Source organism: Pseudopodoces humilis, chromosome 23, assembly GCF_049639895.1.
Source record: "Pseudopodoces humilis isolate 2021_Gansu_Grassland_sample_001 chromosome 23, ASM4963989v1, whole genome shotgun sequence".
Taxonomy (NCBI): Eukaryota; Metazoa; Chordata; class Aves; order Passeriformes; family Paridae; genus Pseudopodoces; species Pseudopodoces humilis.
Window position 1 is genome coordinate 3484758 of NC_142222.1, and position 23337 is coordinate 3508094.

A 23337-nucleotide genomic window follows, 5' to 3' on the forward strand; every position below is an offset into this window, starting at 1 on the left:
ACAATCCCTTCTGGATGTGCTGCATGTTCTAACATACAAATATTGAAGCAGTAGCACAGCACTCTGAAATAATTAAATTATTTTAAAATAATTCTGCTGACACAAGAAAATAATTAGTGGATGTAAAGGTTTGGTACAGAAATGTGCACGCAAACATCTTCCATGCCATTAGTAAATGATACTGTCACAGGTGCTTGTCACTGGTCTTCAGAAAAGCCACAAAAGGGGATAATACCATCACCCCACATCCAGGTAATGCCTTTCCTACAGCCCTGTTCCTGCAAAAATAGGTGATTAATTGATTTGCTTACATCAGTGTATCACCAAGAGAAGGTGGTGTGACCTAGAAAAACATGGAGCACTCTTGGGGAGCACTGGCCTGAAGTGACACATTTTATTGCTGAACATGAAACACAAGGAGAAAAAAAAAACAAAGTCAAAGTCAAGAAACTCCTGAGAAGGAATCTGGTTATGTTTTATTAACAGCAGGGGTTATAGGAGTTGCATTACAGTCTAAAGAAAGGAAACATTCTAGGGGATCTGGGAGGCCTGAAGATTTAGATTCAGGAAATAGCTTTGGTCCTCACAAGAGGATGTTTTGGCAAGTTAAAACAATGGTTTCAGCAGAGCACAGTCAGCTTTGCACGTTAGGAGGAGCTGCTTGGTGACCAGGAGTATCTGCCAGGCCCTGATGTCATGCAGGGGGTACACTGTGTGTTTCACCATCTAGAAATTACTCAACTCCAATTAAACCCTGACAGTCAAAAGCCTGGGCTGCTGTGGTGGTAACTCTTGTGCACTTCCCCATGTGGTGACTTGTGTTTGCCTTGAGGAAAGACTTGTGACGTGGAGAGAAGGTTTTGGATGAGATAGAGCACCAGAGATACATGGTTTATCCTAAATGAACTCCACTGCTTTAATTCTATTTTCTAGCCCCATTTTTGGCTCAAAACACAGAAGCAGAGGGGGGGAACTAGACTGGGTGGGGTTTGCTGCCAGTGACTGGGTTCAGAGTTTGCCACTGCTAACAGAGGTGCATTTTAATTTAGGATGAACCTGTACCTCAGAGTAACAACCTTAAAGAAGTTAAAGCAGAAGTGGGTGCAGCTGCTGGTGCCATTTGTGCGTTCCATGGCAGCAGCTCCCTGATGCCACCCTCAGATGCTGCAGCAGGAGCCCTTTAACTTTTGGTATTGAAAGGGTGCACAGAAACATTTAATCTTCATCAGGACAACTCCTGGACAGGGGTAATGGGACATCACTTACAGAACACAATGATATTCCTTAAGCCCTTTTCTGAGATTAGTTACATCCCCACATGAGGATAAATGGACAAAATGGTCTGCAGGGAGACTGATTCTGCTGAGAGACAAGCACTTGTATTTCCTGGAGGTTACTGGTGTTGAAGTAGCAGGCAGATGTCTTCTGACTCTCCCTGGTGTTGGTGTATGTGGAGGAAGCTGGCACAGCCTGTGTCCCTGGCGAGCTGCCCCTTCAGTCTGCAGCACAGCCCGGGGTGCTGTGAGAAACAGAAGCACTGAGTCCCCATCCAGATCTGCCCACCAAATCAGGAAGAGATGCAGGAAGGACAATCCTGAGCAAATGAAACCAGGCACTGAAGCAAGGAGGCAGAACCTGTGCAGGTGCTTCCAGGGCCACGTTGCTTCTCAGTGCATTAACCCCCATAAGAGTGACTGTGCTCCCCTGCCTCAGGCCCTGCAGGATCACAGCCCCTTCCCCAGCTCCAAGAGCTGCTCCAGTGCCACATTTCCCTGCATTTCCTGAGCAGAGCAGTCCTGCTGCTTCACACCTGATGTCACATCACCCAGGCAGGAGCTGGAGGCAGTAGCTGCCAAGGCAGCAGAGCAGGAAACAGGTTGGATTTCAGCTTCAGCCCTTCCCAAAGTAAAGCACAGCCACATGACAATACTGGCTATTGGCATAAGTACAGATATACAGTGGATATAAAAACATTCATTTGGTGCCTTTGTCCTTTTATAAAAAATCCTTTTATAAATCCATAGTGACAACACTCTGTTGCAAGCTCAGGATACCAGAGAAATCTTAGGGAGGAAAGGCAGTCTTCAGAGGAGGTTTTTTCCTCTGGGAATCCTGATCATGGTAGGGCTGATCTGGGCTATGTCCACCTCCCAGTGCTGGTGTGATGCCACACCTGTGTGGATTTCCTGGAGCACGAGTCCAGCTGGCAGAGCCTCGCTGTGCCTAGAGCCCACCGAGCTGGTCCGGGCTCTGATTCCCATTCAGCGTAGGGCTCGACAAGGACTTCCTGGAGCTGGACCTGGGAAACACACAGTGACAGGATGAGCAGGGTTTGTTTCAGGAGGCAAAAATGTTCCCAGCCAGGCCTGTCTCACCCCAAAGGCCCCTCCACAGAGTGAAAACTTCAGATCTCAGTTTCATGAGGCCCTTGGAGCTGCCCCAATTTCGGTCATTAGGGACCAACAACACAAGGTTATTGCCAGTCCAACCATGACACAGCAGCTGCCTTTGCTCCCCAGCTCACTGCAGCAAGGAGTTACAGAAGAGGCCAATAACTTGGCCAAAATCATTTGGAAAAAATATATTTCTCTGGAACTGTGCTCCTGTATCTCCTATTTCTATCACTCTTAACAAAAAGCCATGATTTTTAAAGCCAGGCCCACTTACTTGACTTCCTCATACTTTTTGCCTCGATAAAAGTTACTCTTCTTGATCAAATACAGCAGCACCAGGTCACAAAAGAAAGCTCCCTGCAAATGGAAAGAACTTGTATTTTATCTTTGAAACAGAAGTGTTCCAATCTCATTAGAAATGAACATTAATTGAAGAATAACTTGTAGAAGCAGTGTTCTCCTTCATTCTCCTTGCATTTTCCAGGGTATGTATATATTACATACGCTCTGTGGGGGTGTTTAGACAAGCAGGTTTATTTACAAATGCTTTTAAGACAGGGCACTCTGGCTGAGTAGTGAAGATTCTGCTGGAGAAGATTTAATCACCCCATCCCATTTTCATCCCATTTGGGATCTGGGTCCCAATATGTTAATTTAAGACAAAACATTCACTTACAGCTCCCATGAGTGCCAGCCCCGAGCTGATATTGATAATGGTGGGAATGATGTTAAATTTCCCTGCCTGGAAGAAGAAAGGTCATGAAGTCACCCCTGAGAGAACAATCCACAAAACAAACTCGAGGGTGTGGTACTATCCTGGGGAAGCTGCAGCTGCCCCTGGGTGTGTTTTGTCCCCAGACACAACCACGGGTGATTTGCAGTGAACAATCTTGAAGGCTGAAGGTCTGTGTCTCAGATCTGACTGTCCCTGGCTGAATTTCTGAGCTTGCATCATCCCTGGATTATGCTTCTTTTCTCTCTGCAGTGCTTGCACATGGAAAACAAGTCTCTGGGGCACATTTATTTCTGTTGGGATTTACCTGAGCCTGGTTTTAAGTAGAGGAGGTGCAGGCTCGGCTGCACTCCAGGTGATCTCTCTTACATGGGGTTAGCTCCACATGGATGGATGGGAAAAGCCCTTTCCTACAACAAGCCCCAGAGTCTGTCCTCACCTCACAGCTGCCTCCTCCCACTTTCTTTCTCTCCAGGCTCTGGGACATTCTGGCCTGGGCCCTCACCTTGCCATTCACCATCACATCGAAGCGGATTCCATACGCTTTAATGAGCGTCCGGTAGTCGACCCCCTCAGCATCCCGGTAATACTTGGCAAACCTGGAATACAACAATGCTGGGTTTAATTCCACCTGCCCCTCTGAATTCTCTCACCCCTTCAAAGTGATCTGTTCTCTTATCAAAGCCAGCTTTAGCCTGCCAGGAGCACTCCCTCCCTCCTCTGCAGCACTCTGTGCTTGGCTGTAGCAGAGTTTGGCACAGGCTGGTGCCACTCCACTGCCAACCTCCAGCACCTGCAAGTCCAAGCAGCTCAGCCCAGCTGTGGTACTGCATTGTGTCTTCCTCTGTACCCACCTGAAGTTGTACCCAGAAGAGATGGATGTTTCTGCAGACTTGTTATCCAGTCGGCTAAAAGAATAGTGAGGATTACATTCAGAAGGGGCTTTATCAAGATCACAGTTCCATTCAATCTGAATTCCTATCACACCACCCTTAAAAGAGAGAGACAGGTTGAGTTGTTTAAGCTTAGTTCAGTTAAAGTGTCTTCAAATTTGTCAGACCCTTGGGCAGCTTTTCCCCAGGGACAAGAAACAGCTGCACTTTTGGTCACAGACAAGGGGGCACACACTCCTGCCTGGGCTGAGTTCAGGTGTGTGATATTAATCCCAGTATTATTCTACAATCCCACTTCTCTGTGTTTGTATCCTGAGGTTTCTCATCCCAGGACATTGATTTCATTCCACGCTTCAGTGGGGAAGATGATCTTTTATGCAGGGGTAGAGTTCCAAAGTTCTGGGTTTAAACCAATGGTGCAGTAATGTTGAAATTAAACAAAGAATCCCTGCTGGCAGAGCAGCAGTTTGGGAAGTCCTGAACAGAAGATAACTGACCCAACCAGCCCTTTTACACGACCCCCATTCCCTGGGGATAGGATAAATGGGACCAGCTTGACTTTAAGCACTGGCACCTCTGCAATGCAGCCTGGACAGGGGGCGGCTGCCTGGGAAGTGACCCCTCACAGCCTCCCAGGGAGCACTGAGCCAGCTGGGAAGACCCAAAAGTCCCAGGTGCACTCCTACCTCCAAGGCCATTTCCTGGAAGTTGCCCCCAGCCCAGCGGACGATGTTCCCCAGCACGAAGATGGGGCAGTAGGGATGCTCCTGGCTGTACCGACAGGTCTTCAGGTAGGACTCGTTGTCAGTTGCCAGCACATTCATCCTACACGTAGGAAAAAGGGAAATCCACCTTGGCTACCTCTTTCCTTGCCTTCACAGCCTGCACCAGGGCTACAGAGACAAGAGGCTTCTCCAGCACCCTCTGTGCACACCACCCTTGTCACCCTGGCCTGGGGAAAGCAGTGTGTCCCCACAGAAATGACCTCCTGACCAGGAAAGGACTTGGCCAGCTGAATCTGGGCTCAAGAAAGGACTCACACAGAACAGAGCTGCCAGACTGCTCCAGGGTCACCTGTTTTTCTCAAGGAAAAACAGAAGAATTCTAGAAATGCCTATCTGAGCTCAGGACAAGAGCCAGAACATGCACATTTCTACACTGCTTTAGTTTGCTCACATTACAGCAGCAAAGGCAAACAAATATTTTTAAATTTGCTCTTTTTGCCAGCCTTGCCCAGGCACTTAATTTTTATGGAGGAGGAGGAATATCTGTTGAGCAGGAGCAGCTCAGGAACCTGTGGCACTTACTTGGAGAACTTAAACTTGGGGAAGCGAATGGAGTTCTTGATGTAAACAGTGAAGTTTTCTGCGCTGCCCAGCAGTGGTTTCCTAGAAGAGAAGGGTTTGTTCTCTTTGCCCCCTGCCCACATGTGAAATCTTGAATTGCCATTTGAGAAGCAGCTTCATCCAATAGGTTGGATGGCGCCAGGCCAGCTGTGCCACTTCCCCCACAGTGCCAGCAAGGGTTGGTGAGGAGCGTGCAGGTTCAGGGGACACCCCGAGACCTGGGAACAGCCAGGGAGAGAAGCAGGGGGAGCAGAGGGCCAGGATTGCCAGGGGAGCCTTGCAGAGCCCCTCCTGCACTGAGCAGCCAACATTCGAGCAAGCAGCCAAGCAGAGGGGACACAGGAGCTGCCCTGAGTGACACACAAGCCAAGCAACTCAAGCTTGGAAACAAGACACATACTTGGGCTTGTATCTTTTCTCCACTGGGCACCAGGCCAGTATCTCACAAGTCCCTCTGGTGCTGCCCCTGTCTTTCAAACAACGGCCAGTCTTAACCCCTGCGAGCAAACATCACAGGAAAGGTCACACTGAGCAGTCACCTCCTCTTCTTGCCTACAGGGCACGTGAAAATGGAGGATTTTCCCTCTCCTCCCTTCCCTGCTGTGAAAGGGCCTCTCAGCTGGAACAAACACCCTCTTGTTGTGCCTCTGAGCAGCCCAGGGCTCCCTGGCCCAGGCACCACAGAGCTGTAGGCAAGGCAGGGACCTTAATAAAAGAGAGGAAAGAAAAGAAAGGCCTTGGTGCTGTCTGTAATCAGAGTTCTGGGGTCTGTGACCAGGCTGAGGCCTCTGAAGGACACCAGACACAGCACAGACAGGAACACTTCCATTACCATTGCCAGCCACCACTGCTTCCCCTTCCAAGCAGTCCGTGTCCTTGTCACACAGGGCATCGGGAATGCTGGCACTCTGCAAAGGGAGAAAGGACACAAGTGAGTGTGACAGGACACCAGAGCCAGAGGGGTGAGAAAGCACAGCTGACATGGGTGAACTCTCTGTGTGAGCACTAAAACCACATAGCTGAAGTGGTAACTGGGGGTCATGCAAACATATCCCACCACCAGGAGCACCAGGATTCAGCCACACTGTCCCAGTTTTGGGTTCTGCTCAGTCTGGGGAGGGTCAGACTGAGAAAAAAACCAACATCAGCATTCACCAAAACCAGGCAGGAGGGCACTTTACTTTAAGATAACCCTACCTTGGATCTAAGCCATAAAGTCTCTGGTCCAAATCTGCCCTGTCCTGGCTGCATGGCCAGCAGAGGACAGCAGTGCCCTGACCAATCCTGCTGTGATATGGAAATCCATCTGCTTCGTGGACACAGCACTCCCTGCACAGCCAGAGACCTCCTCCCCCAGCCTCCAGCCCATTCCAAACATCTCCACAGAGGATATTCCACATAACACAAAGAACTCATGCCTTTGGCCTTCAGGGCATGTTCTGGAAGGTGCTGAGCACCCACCCTGTGTCTGGAAGGTAACGAGAGCCTGAATGTTCAGCACTTTCCAGGATGGGGCTCTTAAAAATCTCCTCTCCCCATAACTACCCTGAGTCACATCGAAGCTGTTTTCCCAGGGCCTTTTCTAACCCTGAGAATCACTGCTTGGTCTCATGGCCAGCTGGGCAGAAATTCAACACCACATAAAGTCAGGAAGGCTCTACATGATCAAATGCCTCTGGAAATTAAGACAGCTGAGCCTCCCAGGTTTACAGTAATTTCCCAACTGAGCTATTACACTACAGGAAAAAAACACTTGTCTTTCATCCTTCCTTTCTTTGTTGGTCCAGAAGTGTCCTCTGTTGGTTCTTACCCCCGGTTTTGCAGGGGTCTGGGGGTCAAGGGGCTCAGTTCTTCCTACCTCAGGACACATGGCTTGTCTCTGGTTTGGGGTCACAATCAGATTTGTCATGACAAAGAAGACGCTTTCACCCTGCAATGAACAGAGAGTTAGAAAGCTTGGTTTACTTTTAAAAGACATAAAAGGAGCATGAAGCTCTCTTCAGAAGACAACAACCCCCTCTCTCCACAGCTTTTCAGGCTGAGACACAACATCACCCTTTGTGTGGATATTTGTTTAGAGGAATTCCCTCATACTGTGGGTGTACACACAACCACAAGAGCCAGCCCACGGTCCTGCGGGGAGGCAGAGCACCCCCGGCATCTCAAATAACAAACAACAGAAAACCCCTTCCAGCATCACTTCCTTGTATCCCAGCTCCTGTTAATTCACAGGGAAGATCTGGATAGATCACTTCAGCACCCACATGGGGTGATGCCAACCTGGGGAGGGATGACATAGTCTGCAACGTCCCACAGCCTCTCCCCCAGCTCCGAGGTGTTGGTGAAGGCCACCCCTTTCAGCTTGGTGATAACAGAGCTCTGGAGGGATGTGTCTGTGTCCTGGTAGCCTTTCTTGACTACAAACACCCACCTGTGTGAACACAGCAGTTAGTTGGGGTGGTCAGGGAAGGAGTCAGACAGAGAAATTCACACCAAGGTCAAATCAAAACATGCCAGTGACACCAAACCCTCTGCAACTGCTACTTGTCAACAGTGGAGAAATGTGTAATAATAGGTCATGAGGTAAAAAACCAAAGCCTCCATCTGTGCTACACTCAGCATCCTCAGAGAGGGAAAGGAAGAGCAGGGTTGTGTCTTTCTCAAGATGAAAAACACTGGAGGCTTTTGCAGGTTGCAGGGCAGAGTGTGGTTGGCTTCACAAGCACAGGACTCTCACTTCAGCACACAGCCACAGGCCACGGCTGAGGACACAGAACCCCTGCAGGTGAGTTGGGTGTTCCTGACAGAAACCTGCTGGATATTCCCAGCTGGATACAGGGTCCTTTGTAAGCCAGGGTGATGGGAACAACCTGGCTGCACCCTGGGAGAGCTGCCTTGCTGAACAGCCCAGGGAAAGGCTTTGCTTTCTTCTCTCCACTGAAAGCAGCAGGAGTTCCATTGCACTGGGTGAAAACATCTGGCTCAAAAGAAATTCTTCCAGCTCCCCTACAATACTGCTAAAATCACCTGCCAGGACAATAAATCACCCTTGAGGAAGCTGAGGATGCTAGGGCAGGTTGAGAGAGGGAAAGAGGCTGAATCTGTGGCACAGCTCCCGTTTTCAAGGGAGGGGAAGGGGCTGAGCAGCACTGGAGGCACACAGTCCTTCTCCTGCCATGTGTGCCAAACCTGCACATTAACATTCCCCAACCTGAGAAGTTTCCTGCTTTCCCCTTTTCCCAAGAGCATTGATCTCCTCTCCCAGGAGGGCTTAGAAACAGTGAATTTTCCTTGCATTTTCCGCAGCAAATCATGGAATAAATGGCAGCTGCATCCAAGAAATAGTTCAGAAGGGTTTGATTGTCCCCACCCCAAGCCAGCCTTCGAGCAGGGACATGCTCCTGTAAGCCCCAGCCACAAAGGAGTCACTGCAGGGACCATCAGGGACAGTGACAGGGTTTGCAGATGCCAAAGGAGGAAATCAACCCTTCCCTGTCCATGCTGTATCTCTTTTAGCCCTCAGCAATGTTATTCACAGGATTCCTCCCTCAGCCACTCTGTGCCAGACTGCTGAGGCTTCACTGCTGCTCTGCTCCCTGGAGCAGGCTCTGGGACTGCACAGCTTTCTATAAATACACCCAGCACGTAAAAATGACTCTGCTATATTTAATCACTGGAAACATGAGGTGTGAGAAAGGTGAAGGGACCCAGAAGCACAGACAGTGAGGGGACAGAGCTAGGTGTCACAACCTGAAAAGCCTCAGAAACTCAAGATTCAACAGCACAGGCTGGATAATTCCAGCTCTGAGCCTGAAGGGATGATCCCTGTGCCCATTACACACCAGTGTGACCAGTCTGCTGCAGAACTGGGCCTTTCCCAAGCTATTCCCGAGCCAAGCTGCCCTGCTCTGAAATGAATGCAAAGCAGCCGACATTCCCGCTGCCTCAGCCCCCACAAGCCTGGCTGCTGCTCCCACTCCAGCAAAGAAATCTCTCACTTTCTGCTTGTTTCCTTCTCATCTAGACCTGAGCAGCTCATGTTGCTGTGCAGAAAACACAGGTGTGCCCCAAGGCTCAGCGCTGTGGCTGTTAATGCTCGTTTTTCCTGAGGAGTCAAGTGGTAGGGTTTGGCACCATTCCCACAAAATATAGAAATAAAGGCATAAATAATGTAGTACAAAGCCATAGTCACTGGGTCTATTTTTAACCCAACCTTAATCTGAAAGGTAGAGCTGAATCTAGCCATCCCTAGCAGATGAAAAATCAGATATAACCTATTAGACATTACAAAATGCAGCTGTATAAACATGTCTGATTATCTGCATTGAAATCAGGAGGCACAGCAGGCTGTCACTGTGTGCAGAGTACCCTAATTTATCTTTATCACAGCAAAATCCATCTTTATCACAGCAAAACATGAAGAAGAGTGTGATTCTTACCCCACCAGGTAAGCCAGGATGGAGAGCTGCACCACTCGGTAGAGGACCCCAACCTTCTTGTTCTTTGCAATGACGTATTTCTCCGTTTTATAATCGAAAAGAGACAGAAATAAAGCCTTCCAAGCCACCTGCCCCATGCTCCCAGCTCGCTCGGTGGCTGGAGCAGGCACAGCTCGCACCACCCACACTTGCAGAGCGTGGAAACCTGACACACCAGCCTTGATCCCTCCCTCAGCTGCTCTCCGGCAGCAGCTCAGTCACAATCCAGCAGCTGCACTAAGACACATCCTTCCTGAGCTGCTTTCCAGCTGATTCATCCCTTGGGAAAGCCCCTCTCCCACCTCAGTTTTACCCCCAGGTTTCATTCTCTCCCAGCACAAAATGTTTAGAATGAAATATGTTTTAGTATAAAACCATGTTCACACATTCACAGAATGTGCTGAGCTGGAAGGGACCCACAAGAATCCAGTCCAGTCCCACTCTTAGCCCCACACAGGTACCCCAAAAATCCCACCCTGTGCCTGGGAGTGTCGGCAAATGCTCCTGGAGCTCTGTCAGGCTGTGCCCATTCCCTGGGGAGCCTGTTCAGTGCCCAGTCCCCCTCTGGATGAACCTTTCCTGATACCCAACCTGCCCCTCCCTGACACAGCTGCAGCCATCCCCTCAGGTCCTGTCACTGGTCACCAGAGAGCAGAGCTCAGCTGCAGCATCCAAGGGGGCACAGCTACAGTCTCTCACCATTTCTTAATGATTTAAGCCTTTCTTCAGCCTTTACAAGATGACACCACATTGGATTAAATTTTTGATTCCTTTTGCATGAGCGAAGAGAGCCAGGGCCCTCAAAAGTCAACCAAAATACCTGCCTGGTTCCCACACCTTCACACCAGAACCCAAATTAAGAAACTAATGAGTAAATTCTTCATGTGCCTAAGGATAAATCAATGCTTTCCAGGAGCTGGACTTGAGGAAACAAGCACAGGTAACAGAGAGGATGAGCAGCCTGAGTTTGTTTCAGGAAGCAATGTGGGCAAGAGGTTCCCAGCCAAACCTGTCTCATCTTACCCCAAATGCCCCTCCATGCAGCAAAAGTTCCAGATTTGAGTTTCATGAGGCTTCTAGAGCTGCTCCAATTCCATCCTGGGTCATGAGGGACCAACTGCTCAAGGCCAGTGGCAGTCCAGTGACACAGCAGCTGCCTTTGTTCCCCAGCTCACTGCAGCAATGAATTACAGAGGGATCCTGCAACTGCTAAATTAATTTCAAGAAATACAATTTCCTGTAATTTACCTCTGTTTGCCATTAACAATTACCGTGCTCCTGTATCTCCTTTTATTTCTGTTAGGCTGAAAAATAAAGCCAGTGCCCTGCACAAATAACTTCCCTGAGAAAATCATTCTCAAGATGTCAGGCTTTATGAAAATTTTGTCCTTCATCCTCCTTAAATTCCATATCAAATTTAAAGAGATGGACCTGGTTTTTAATGAAGTTGCCCCAAATCACAAGAGAATCACAACCAGAGTCATAAGGAACAAAACACTCCTTTTATCACTCATCCCAGAGCCATCCCTAGAGTTCCTCTGCAAAGGGAAAGAAATCTTTCCCCAGCACCTGCAAACTAGAGCACCAACCTGCCTGTGACAAAACTAGAACACAAACCACCTTGTAACCTGGTGGCTGCCAGAGCAGCTCTGCCCTGAGCCTTTGTAGTTATTTTCCAGGTCAATTAATCTGAGAAAGGATTTATACTGCCAATTAATCTGAGAAAGGTTTAAAAAGAAGCTCCTTAGAGCAAGAAGTATTCTGTTCCAGGTATGGCCTGAAGGTATAAACCACATTTGATCACTGAAATGAAACTAAAAAAAAGAATATAAAACTGATACTTTCTTGTGGTTTTGGAGGCATCAAGTAGAGGCACAGGTTCAATAGCGTTTTTGGAATAAAAAGTTTCCATTTGTATCAAATCTGCCTCAGAATACTGCTCAGCACAAGCTATATTTTTCCTGACAATGCTGTTGCTGCAAAAATTTAGTTTGTACTGAGCTGCAAAAACAATTTAGCTGGGACTTTGTGGCATGCTCCTACCGGTGTTTTTTTATCGCCTGGTTTTCACAACCTTGTTGGTTTTTTTTCTTTGCCTGGAAATCAAGTCTACTGCTGGGTTTGTTAAAGTGTGTGTGGATGTTCAAACAAAAGCAGTTTCATTCATGGCAGGGGACTAAAAAACCCAACGAGGTCTAATTGTCATCATTTAAAGATGCAAATAATGTAGTCTCTTAGTTCTTCTCGAGGGACAGAGGCTCAGTCTTCACTGAATGGTATTTTCCTTTTTGAGTTCCACATCTTGAATTTCTCATGAAAACAAAAAAAGCCCCAGTCCTGTTCCATTCCCACAAGGGCTGTTTGCTCAGTCTGGGACTTCTCCCAGGGAGGATTTCTCCTCCAGGATTGAAACTCCTCCTTTCCCTTTTTTCTTCCCTTTCAATTCCTGCCATGTCACACCTGTATTTAATTCCTCACACTGCTGACATTGATTCCCTTCTCATAATTCACACATATAGTACACATATCCCTGTCTGCTCAGACTCATCCTCATCTACTTTCCCCTCCACCTGTCAGTCTGGAGCTGATCTCAGCCACCTGAAGGGGCTGTGAAAATTCAATTTTCAACCTCTGCCCTGATCCAGGGGCATTTGAAATGCTGCAGGTCACATCTGATGCTGGGGCATGGAAAGATTCCAAGATCAGCCCAATAATATCTTTATATTACACCAAACCAGAGCAGGTGCTTTGCAGACATTGGCAGACAGCTCTGGCCAGGACAGCTGTGCTTCACCAGGCTGCTTTTGGGTTTTTGGGCACTCATCCTGGTCATTTCCAGTGCCAAATGATCACCCCCAGGCATTGACTGATCCCCACCTGCCCCTCACCCTGCTGCCACTGGCTCCCAAAGGCTGGCTCAGAAATGCTGAGATGTTTCTCCAGCACGGAAATGCTCCTGCAGCAAATGTTTGAATGATGTAGATCCATCTTGTCTCGGAAACAGGCGCCAGAGCAGCAACAGAAATAGCAGAGAGACAGGGAGGAAGTAAAGAGGAGGTTTGGCAAGGAAATGAACTGAGGAAAGGCAGAGATCAGCTCTCTACATTACTGGTTTCTTGTCACGTTACCACATTTGTAAGTCAACATCTACAAAAAAACAAGGTGAAGAGTCAAAGTTGAGAGGAAGTTGCTTCAAACCACAGCTCATGCCCACAGAAATCAGTAAGATCAGGCATGAGCTGCTCTCTGAAGGTGACAGGTTTGGATGCAAGAGCAAAGAAAGGTGTGGAGCCCATGGAGAAAAATGCTTCTCTCTTCTCTCTGTTCAACTTCTCTTGTAATCCTGGCTGGGACTTGGTTGGGTAAATGAACCACTCTTTATCCTCCTAACCAGCACAGCTGCACACCCAGCCTTAATGGAAAGGGAACTTGTGAGAAGAGTTTCTGTCACAATCCACAGAAGCATCCAGAACTGTCTGTAGGAAGAGAAGGGAAATGGGAGAGTGCTGCCTTTGCAGAATATATTCTGTCTTTGATTCAGCTCTCCGTTTCCAGGAGAGCCATTTTCAGCCTTTGGATGTGTTCCATGTGCCTCCCCAAATCCTGAATCTCCTATACAGAGTGCAGGAATGCTGTTATTATTAGCTGGAACATTTATCCACTCCTCTCCCCCATTCCAAGAAGGGAAAGTGCTTGAGGAAGAGGATCAGAGGAGAAGGAAAAAATAGTGCACATCTAATGAAACCAAGGCATCATGTCCTGTTCTGTGAGGGAGCTGGTACTGAATAAGAGAAATCAATGAAAGTGCACATAAACCACTGCTGAGACACAGCAGTGCTGTGTTGCAATGAATTCACCACCTAAAGTCAGACAATAAAAGCATCGCTGGGAAATAAGAGAAGAATGTTGAAGCAAAGCCTAAAAGCTGAAAGGGTTTAATAAAAAGTGTATTCACATTAACCACTGGTTTAAAGGTGAAACCCTGCTCTTGAATACACCAAACAGATCAGTATTTACTTCTTTGATAACACAAAGACATGAAATTGGTCCTGGCTTGATACCTCTGCCAGCTCTTGCCTCGCTGCAAGTACTGAGGAGAAACCTTTATCCCCTTCCTTTCTCATGGAAACAACTAGAAAATCTAGAATGTGACCTCCACCCTTTCCTCCCTGGCATTACCAGCCAGTAACTCCTTACAGCCACAGGAAAACACAGGAGCTACTCAGACTTGACCCCTGGAGGAAGAAGTTTCAGCCTGGCACCTGAGCTCACCTCAGGTCTGCTCTAAACCAGTGTGACCCTGATGCTCCAGACCAGTTGGCATTTCCCCAGCTCAGCACGAGGCTGATGTGTCTCAACTGGAGCCAGCTTAGCCAAGCTGGAGTGGGGGAGCCAAAGCAATCTGTTTGTGGTGGTGCAGCAGCACCCAGCTCATACACCCCGCTGTAATGAGGACAGGAAATGTCTCTTTAGAGCTACAATTCCATTATCCTCCAAACAAAGCTGTCCCAACAGGCCCTGGAGCCCAGCAAAGCTCTCTGTGGCTCATCTCTGATGTCCTTATGTCAGTGCCCCATGCTTTATAGTGAAGAACTACTGATGCCCTTCTCCTGATGAGCTGAGCTCCTTTTCTCCTGCAAACACCCAGGTCACTGCATTCCCACGCAAAGCTGGCAGCTTCTGAACAAAAAGAGGGAAACCCAAGGTTTAGGAATCTTCCTGGTGTGTGAGGAAGCCATAAGCAGCTGGTGTCATCTCTGATTAAAGCAGCATCACGGAACACAGCGTGTCCTCCTGAGGGAGGCACAAAACTCTGAAGAAATGCAAAGTTTCTGGGTAAGTACTTCTCAAAGTAAGTGATGGGGCCCACAGAGATGAAACCAGGAAATTGTGGCTCTGCAAAGCCTCTGCCACCTTTGCATGAGGCAGAAAGGTCATGAACCATCCTGGCAGCCCCAAGGCCTCTGGGAGATCTGCAGCAGCTCCTCTGGTCCCCAAATTGCTGCCAGCTCCTTCACCTGCCTGGGGACAGGTGGCTGCTGACCCTGAATGAGGCATTTGCAAATCTTCTGTCACTCAGGGAGATACCACAGCTACGCCACTGCCACAAAATCAGGCCCACACAGCCAGGCCACAGGGCTCCTGCACAGGGGACTTTATTCAAAATGTAGATTGCAAATAAATTTAGAAGCAGACACGACCAGGCTCCCATGGAAACTGTACAAAAAGCCAGCTGTGGTTTGGATGAGCTGAGTCTTGGCAATCTTGGCTAATCCCTTAAGTGCCATCCAATTACTGCAAATGTGTTTGGCATCTTCTGCAGTGATTGCAAAGAATTAAATGGTTGATGGCACTCGCCGGAAATTACAAGTCACAGAACCCTGTAATGCATTTAGGAGAAAAAATATCTAAAAAGGAAAATAGCATTACCCACTGCAAGAGCTGACCTACTTGAGAGCCATAAGGGACAACAAAAGGCATCCAAGTAATGAAGGAAGCTTAATTCAGAGAAGAAACTAGAAAAATAAAGGAGAGAAGGATTGTTTGTTATTTTTCCACCAGGCAATATTGGTTAGGCCAAAGAGACAGGAACTCTTTTGTCTTCTGAATGTCTGAATGAGAAATCTTTGTTTAATCTGCTGCTGTCTATAAACACACATTAGATCTGTGGGGTTTATGAGCAACCAAACATGACAGAAATAAATAAAACAACCACAAAAATAGGAGACAGAGAAAGGAAAAATACCAAGTGTCCATCCTTGATCTTCTTTGGAATCCACAAAGGGGGGTTGGGATCATTCTACTGGAAGAAAACAAGTTCTGCCCAGGCATCTTCTTTCCCCAAACCCTCCAAATTGCAATTACTGATAACCTGCAGCTGATAAATTACCAGTGTCAGTCTCTCAGATTAAAGAATTACAGATTTCCCCGTGTTCACTAGGGAAAGGGGAGTACTCAGCATAAAATCCCTGTGTGAAGAACAAAGTTCACTCTTTCAAATTTTTAGAAGTTTAATAAGGGGAAAAAGGGATAAAATCCAACCCTGGGGTTGGCTATCTGCCAAAAGCACACCCTTAGTTTAAAATAATGTTCTTTATAAACTGTTATGTTACAGGAGGTACATGCATATTCATTAGAGTTTATGCATATTCAAACCTTCCTTTGCATTTAGATGTTCTTTTGCTTGGTTTTAACCTTTGACTTATCTTCATGCCATCTTGTTGATTAGACAAATATATTTTATTTCTTCTCGTGGTTCCATCCTGTTGTTTTTACACTCCCTGATAATGAGTTGTCAGTAAATTGGGTTCTGGTTTTTGTCACTGTTATCTTATCACTCAGATCGTCTACAACTGTGAGAAACTGCCCAGTTATCTTACACCATCCTCTGAGTTAGTTACATAAAAGCATTTTAACATCACATAGTCTCCATTTTAATATTATGCTACAGCCTAAGATATATTTATCAAATTACTATTTACTATTTATATAAGCTATACGGTGCATACATAAACTTGCAGATTATACTACACCAAAAAACAGTTAAAAGGAAATATAAATTGCACCACATCTTTGTGATTATTAATAATAAAAAGCTAACACATAAATGCAAAAGCCAATGTTATATTGTCATTTAGAACACCCAAAAGAACAGGAAGCCTCTGCTTTAACTGCATCAGGACAAGAGTTCCATACAGAAAACTAAATATTTTCTGCTCTGCAATGGCAAATATCCTCCCTCTGCTTCTGTCTTACAGTCCAAACCAGATTTCACTAAATTCAGAGGCAGAACAAAAGGTCCAGGACTTAACTCTGGGACTTGATTGCTTCTCTAGGCTCAACAAAGCCCTGTGGATGTCTCACTTGCTGCTGCCCCAAGGGAAGGTCCAGTGTGTGATGCTCCTCAGTGTTAAGGTTCTCCTGTTTCAGGTCCAGGTGAAGCTCTCTGCTGAAGACCATTCCCCCCTGATTTTTCCCAGGGATCAGCAGAACAGCTCCGCTTTTTAAGAACAACGGGAAAAGGGACCCAAGGATCAAAAAGCATCATCTGTTTTCCAGCAGCGCCTGGCTCAGGAGCACGCGGTGCTGTGCTGCCACCAAGCTGCTGAGCCACAGCTGCGGCAATGTGACACGGAAACCCGGGGGCTTCAAGGGTCATTCCACGAATGAATGCTCCTGGATCAGCCCCTCATCTCTGCTAAACCCCGAGTGTCTCTCGGCATGAATGAAACACTCCGCTTGCCCTGCGGGGTGAGGAAATAGCATCACACGCGGAGAAGCAGCGACTCCGCTGTGCCGTAGGGCGTTTAAAAAATTATGGTATGTCCCAGGGGAAGAACTCACTCTTGGTTTTCTATAAGGTTAGTCCCCAACTAACCTCCCTTTCTTTTTCCCTATCCCATGGGCTGTAGCCCCCCTGTATCCCCTGGCCACCCCCTGCCCGCAGTTTAAGAGACAGCACCCGGGGCACTTCGCTCTCTCCTGCCCCTGGCGATTCACATACCATAAACCCGGGACCACGTCCCGCAAGTTTGAGCCTCCTTTGTCTATAAACACCTAAGTTCATCTTGTATTTATTATGAGATCCCCCGGCCGTGTTCTGTGAAGGGCGGGCACATCCCCACGGGGGACAAGAATGAAGGTTAATATTTCCAGCAGCACTGCAGTGCAGGGCACACCGTGACCCCGGCAACGGCGGCTGAACCGGCCTGGAGCCTGCCCGGGCTGGCAGATACGTGAAATACATCCTATTTTTGCACATTTATACAATACCTGGATACATACAATCACAGAATGTTGGAGTTGGAAGGGACCTGAAAGATCAACATGTGCAGGGACATTTTTCCCTATCCCAGGTTGCTCACGGCTTTATCCAACCTGGCTTTGAACACTGCGGGGGTTGTGGCATCCATATCCCCCCCCGGGCAACGTGTGCCAGTGTGCCCCCAGCCCCCCGGTAAAGCAACGCGTTCTGTGCACGGCTGTGACACACATATACGGGTATAGAATACAGGTGTAAAAACAATTAATTCTGCCGTGGCAGCCACGCGTCTCAGAGCGTGGATGGAGCAGCGCTGGCACCGCCCATCCCGGGGCTCCTGAAATGCCACGGGGCGGCTGCCAAGGGTGTGCGCGGCCGTGTCCCGCACCAGCAGGCAGTGCCACATCGCCGGGACACCCGGCAGCGACACCGGCAGTGACACCGGCAGTGACACCGGCAGTGACACCGACAGTGACACCGGCAGTGACACCTACAGTGACACCCGCAGTGACACTGACAGTGACACCGGCAGTGACAGCGGGACCGGGAGGGAGTGACCAGGGCTGACATGTGGGCGTGTCCTGTCCTCTGGCCCCGCCCCCGATGTGGGCAGGGCGGGCGCTCCCGCGCGCTCTCTCGGACTCTCGCGGACTCTCGCGCGCTCTCGCGATACCCGTTCGAACGGCCGGCGGGCGGGCTCCCTCAGAGGGCCCCGTCATGCCGCTGCGGCCGCGGCTGCTCCGCACCTACTCGCGGCGCGCAGGCTACCTGCGCCCGCTGCCGCCGCCCGACCGATGGATCTCGCCGCCGCAGGACCGCAAGCGCCTCTTCAGCTCGACCTCCGCCGCGTCCAGCGCCGCGTCCAGCGCCGGCTCCAGCGCCCTGTCTGCTTCCAGAACCGGCTCCACCCCGTCGGACGACCCCGACTTCTCGCCGCCCGGCAAGCGCCGGTCGCAGGCTCTGGGTAAGCGCCGCGCCTGGGCCAGGCGGCTGCGGACCCGCGGGAAGGAGAATCGGGGGCTGGCCGGGAAGGAGAACCAGGAACCGGCCGAGAAGGAGAATCGGAAACCGGAGAACCGGGGGCGGGCGCAGGAGACCAGGGGCCGGGGAAAGGAGAACCGGGAACCGGCGGGGAAGAAGAAATGGAACCAGGGGAAAGAGAGGAGAGAGGAGCCCCGGGGGTCGCCGCCGTCGCTGTCCTCGTCCTCACCGTGCCCGTCCCCGCCGCGCGGTTTGCGACGCCGCCGGCAGGGCCCGCCGTGCGCGGCGCGGCGGCCGCTGCTGTGCAGCACCCCGCACTGGGCCCCGCCGCCCCGCCGGCAGCTGCTCCCGCTCGGCTCCACCGCCGACAGCAGCTCGGCGTTCGCGGACAGCCCCCCGGCCCGCCGCCGCCGCCCGCCCTTGCGCCTCAGCTCGCTCCTGCTCAGCACCACCATCGAGGGCGGCTCGGGGCTGGGCGAGTCCCGCTCGCCGCAGCCGCTGCCCCACAGCTCGCCCGAGGAGTGCTCCGGGCAGCGGCTGTCGCTGCTGGGCGCCGGCGAGGAGGTGCCTGAGTGGTTCCGACCGAAAGGCTCGGCTGGGAGCTGTGAGCTGGAGCCCGGGCTGCGGGGGTCCGGCCGTGTTCTGAGGTCGGCGGTGCAGGAACCCTGCCGGGCACAAACTTCCCCGTCCCCACGGAAAATCCCAAGCACTCCCCAGGAAGTGCTGCCACCACTTGAGAGTGAGCCACAGCCCCCTCTGCCCTGTCACAGTGGCTCTTGTGAGGAACCCTGTAAGGTTCTATCTCATCTCACAAGAGATTCGGCAAAAAGAAGCTCGAGCTGTCACCGAGATCTAGCCAAGGAGTTCCAGCTTGTGCCAGTGGTGGTCCTGGACCCTCTGGAAGTGTCACTAAGATTGAAGAACATGAAACTCAACAAGCAGGCTGATGTTCAACCTGCCTGCCTGCAGCCAGGATCTCCCGTGGGCCGCCAAGGAATCTTGGAGAGCAAACACAAAAGGACCAAGGGTGTCCCTGGGGAGGGCAGCACCTGCAGGAAAGCTTGTATCAGTGGCTTCAGCGCCAGCCGCTGGGGCAGGCACACCAGGTTCCGGCCAAAAAGGCACAAGAAGAGACAGCAGCCTAATAACTCCTTTATTGGACTCCGGACTAGGCAAAAACAAACTCAGAAGGGAGCTCTGGAGATGTCCATAGGTGTCAGAGACAATGACTATTCACTCCTCAATAGCTCTTATTCCTGGGCTAGAGTTCGAGCGTCTCTGTCCTTCCATAAAAAGAAGAAAGTGACCACAGATGAGAGTTTCTGCAGCAGCATCCTCTGCACCCCTTCAGGGAAATCCCAGCTTTTGGGACAAGCCAGCCTGTCTGCTGGTAAAGCTCAGGGCTGCTCCTCGTTGGTTTCCTCCATGGTCCTGCTGGCTCCCAGGGATTCCTCCTCTGTCCTGGAGCTGCTGCTTACAGATGCAGAGAAGGTGTTTGGAGAATGCAACCAGGAGGGGCCTATTGCTTTTGAGGAATGCATTCCTTTAAATAAGATGAAAGATTGCAAGAAAATTGGAGAAGGGGTGTTTGGAGAGGTGTTCCAGATTGACAGTGAGAGAGGACCTGTGGCCTTAAAAATAATTCCCATTGAGGGGACTAAAAAAATAAATGGTGAAGCTCAGAAGAGCTTTGGGGAGATTCTGCCTGAGGTAATAATTTCAAAAGAGCTCAGTCTTCTGTCTGAGGGCTGTGTGAACCGAACCGTGGGGTTCATCAGCCTGTACTCTGTGCACTGTGTCCAAGGGACCTATCCCAGGTGTCTTCTGGAAGCCTGGGACAAATTCCACAAAGAAAGAGGCTCAGAAAACGACCGGCCAGACTTTTTTGGGGCCCAGCAGCTCTTCATGGTGCTGGAGTTTGAATTTGGAGGCAGGGACTTGGAGTGCATGAGGAGCAGCTTCTCCTCGGTGGCATCAGCCAGGAGCATTTTGCACCAGGTCACCGCGTCCCTGGCAGTGGCAGAGCAGGAGCTGCACTTTGAGCACAGGGACCTGCACTGGGGGAATGTGCTGGTCATAAGAACAGACATGAAAGAGCTTCAGTATGTGCTGAATGGAGAAACACACTCCATCCCCACAGCTGGGATCCATGTCAACATCATCGACTACACCCTGTCCCGGCTGGAGAAGGATGGGCTGACCGTGTTCTGTGACCTCTCCACAGACGAGGAGCTCTTCCAAGGCACTGGGGACCACCAGTTTGACATCTACAGGCAGATGAAAGAGGAGAACTCCAACAGCTGGACTGACTACAACCCACACAGCAACGTCCTCTGGCTGCACTACCTGGCTGATAAACTTTTGAAATCCATGAACTACAAGAAGAAGGCATCAACTCCTGCCCTGAAGAAAATCAAGATGCAGCTCAGCAAGTTCCACAAGGAAGTGCTGACCTTTGGGTCTGCCCATGATGTTCTGCGCCACAGCAGCCTCTTCCAGTGAGCAGCAAACCACTGGTGCTGCCTTTCTCCTCTGCTTTTTGTATGTGTTGGCACAATGAAGTGTTTTGATTGGTTCCCAGTGTGTTTAATACATTATCAAAAATATCCTAAAAAATCCCCTCCCGGTGTCTTCTGCTCTGTTTCCTTAGCTACTGGTTCTGAGGGATGTCACAGGGAAGAAAACAGAGCTGACCTTGGAAAAAGGAGGGGGAAAAAAGACTTCTTCAGGCTCAGTTAATGCCCTGAATTTCACATAAATTTTTTTACCATTTTAGCCTTAGATTATTAAAAGTTCTTTTCTTACTGTATTGTCTTTTTTACAGATTCTTTTTTAAAAGGTAAAAACCCTTCAGTTCTGGATAGTGAGGACAAGAGATAAATATTGGCTCATTGGAGACAGAGGGGAAAACCCATCCTTTTATTTAATTTTGGCAACATTTATACCTGGAATGAAGGTACAAAATGTAAATATGTGAAGTTTCTGTAAAGTGTTTTAAACCCACTAATCTGTTTGGTTTTTTTTTTCCTCCCTCTCTTAAGGACCAAGGAAGAGGTACCTGATTGTGAAAAAAATAAGACAAAGCACCTGTGTTTCTGATTTTTGATGGTTATAATGCTGTGGGGCCTTATACACTGATAGGAACTTAAATCTGTAACCTGGTGGTAGCACTGAAGCCATTTCTTCATTTAGCTACACAGGAAAATGTCCAAGGTAATAAATGTTCTTTAGCCCTGACTGCAGATGGACCAGGTGTCCTAAACTGGAAGCTCTCCTTACATTAAATCCCAATTCCCTGTTTTCAAGAAGTCCTTTGCTAACATTCCTGTTTATTAAATAAACTGGGCTGAAGAGAACAATAAATCAAACTAAAGTGAAAAGTGAATTAAATTATGATCCAATGACACATGCATTAAGAAATTAAGAGACAGCATCATCAAATTCATTATAACTGGAATGCTCTCCATGCAGTCTAATAAATAAATGTTTTATCTGTGAATATCAAAGATTCATCTTGGACCCTCTCAAAGTCTCCTTTTTCACAAACCCAACAAGGACACCCTGGAATGGTTTTATTCTGCCTTCCAGACTGCAGAAAGTGACCTGACAATTCACAGTGCTTCAAGTTATTAAGATGGAAATTTTGCTGGAATGTTCCCAAGCATCCTCTCAACCCCTTTTTTTCCCCTCTAATTGAAAAAAGTAACGCACTTTAATTGAATAGTCTTAAAACCCACTTGGTAAGGCCTGCAGTGAATGCTTATCTGACATCAAGGTGTGTTCCTCAGTCACAATGGTGTTAATTTCATTTACGCTTTAAAAAGAAAACAAAAAGGATGGATGAAACCACATTATTTTTTGCCTGCCTTGGTCCTTTGTTTCTGTGATTTGAGAACTGATTTTGGCTTTACAGGAGGGATGGGGCAGTGTCAGGAATTAATGCCAGGAGAGGTGACAGCCCCCAGGGGGACCTGGTGCACTAATGTTGGAGATTCTGAAAGCTGAAACCTCGGAATGTTTCCCTGCAAACCAATTTGATCATTTGTGAACAAGTAGTAATTTTCATTAATCAAAATGTAAAGCTTCTACCTCCCCCAAAACTGGACATTAAATTAATATAGAAAGCTTTGCTTTAAACTGTGCTGGCAAGGAAGTGCAGCTGCCAGACCTAAACCCTCATTTCCTTTTTAAAAGATGCTCTCTGATTAAAAAAAAACACAGAAAAAATATCATGTACTAATCAGCCCTCATAAATTTTAATGGGAGGATGGTGACAAAAAAGGAATTGGAATAGTAAATTTCCCCTAATCAAGTTAAATGCCCTGAACATGTTTTCATCTGTGTGAAAGCTTTACTTGGAACAGAGCTGGATTATGTATTTTAAAGATCTGCTCTCCCTGCTGAGGAAAGAGGATGCCAGAACCCAGTTAGCTCCTTCAGAAAACACAAGTTTTTTAATACACACAAATACATTTTTATGATTTTTAATACATCAAAATTAGAGCCTTAAAGAGTGCTCCATCTTTTACTGAAATAAGGAAATTTGAACAAAGCTAAAATTATCCTAAGGGAGGGAAAGACTTTTCACATGGATCCAAAGGCTTTAGGAGAGTGACAAGAGCAAGCCTAGTTTTGTGTAATTATTGGTAAATCAGATGGATTCCAAGTAGGAATAGGTCAAAGTAGATTTTGTGGTGAAGCCAGCAACCCTCTCTTGGAAGCCCTCACTTTCATCCAAGTGCCAAATCTCT

At 48.6% G+C, this 23337-nt stretch overlaps 2 protein-coding genes across 2 annotated transcripts; one reads left to right on the plus strand and one right to left on the minus strand.

Annotated features, from left to right (window-relative positions):
• Window positions 1-506: 506 nt before the first annotated feature.
• Window positions 507-9977, minus strand: P2RX5 (purinergic receptor P2X 5). The gene is made up of 12 exons (XM_005525734.3): window positions 9805-9977; window positions 7646-7796; window positions 7224-7295; window positions 6198-6273; window positions 5766-5862; window positions 5327-5407; window positions 4706-4844; window positions 3981-4117; window positions 3632-3725; window positions 3070-3135; window positions 2668-2750; window positions 507-2299 (listed from the first exon to the last, which is right to left on the minus strand). Exons 1-12 carry the CDS (start codon window positions 9939-9941, stop codon window positions 2224-2226), a joined length of 1209 nt encoding a protein of 402 aa, XP_005525791.1. The 5' UTR covers window positions 9942-9977; the 3' UTR covers window positions 507-2223.
• Window positions 9978-18301: 8324 nt separating this feature from the next.
• HASPIN (histone H3 associated protein kinase) lies at window positions 18302-21395 on the plus strand. The gene has a single exon (XM_014254846.2). It carries the CDS (start codon window positions 18323-18325, stop codon window positions 21086-21088), a length of 2766 nt encoding a protein of 921 aa, XP_014110321.2. The 5' UTR covers window positions 18302-18322; the 3' UTR covers window positions 21089-21395.
• Window positions 21396-23337: the final 1942 nt, after the last annotated feature.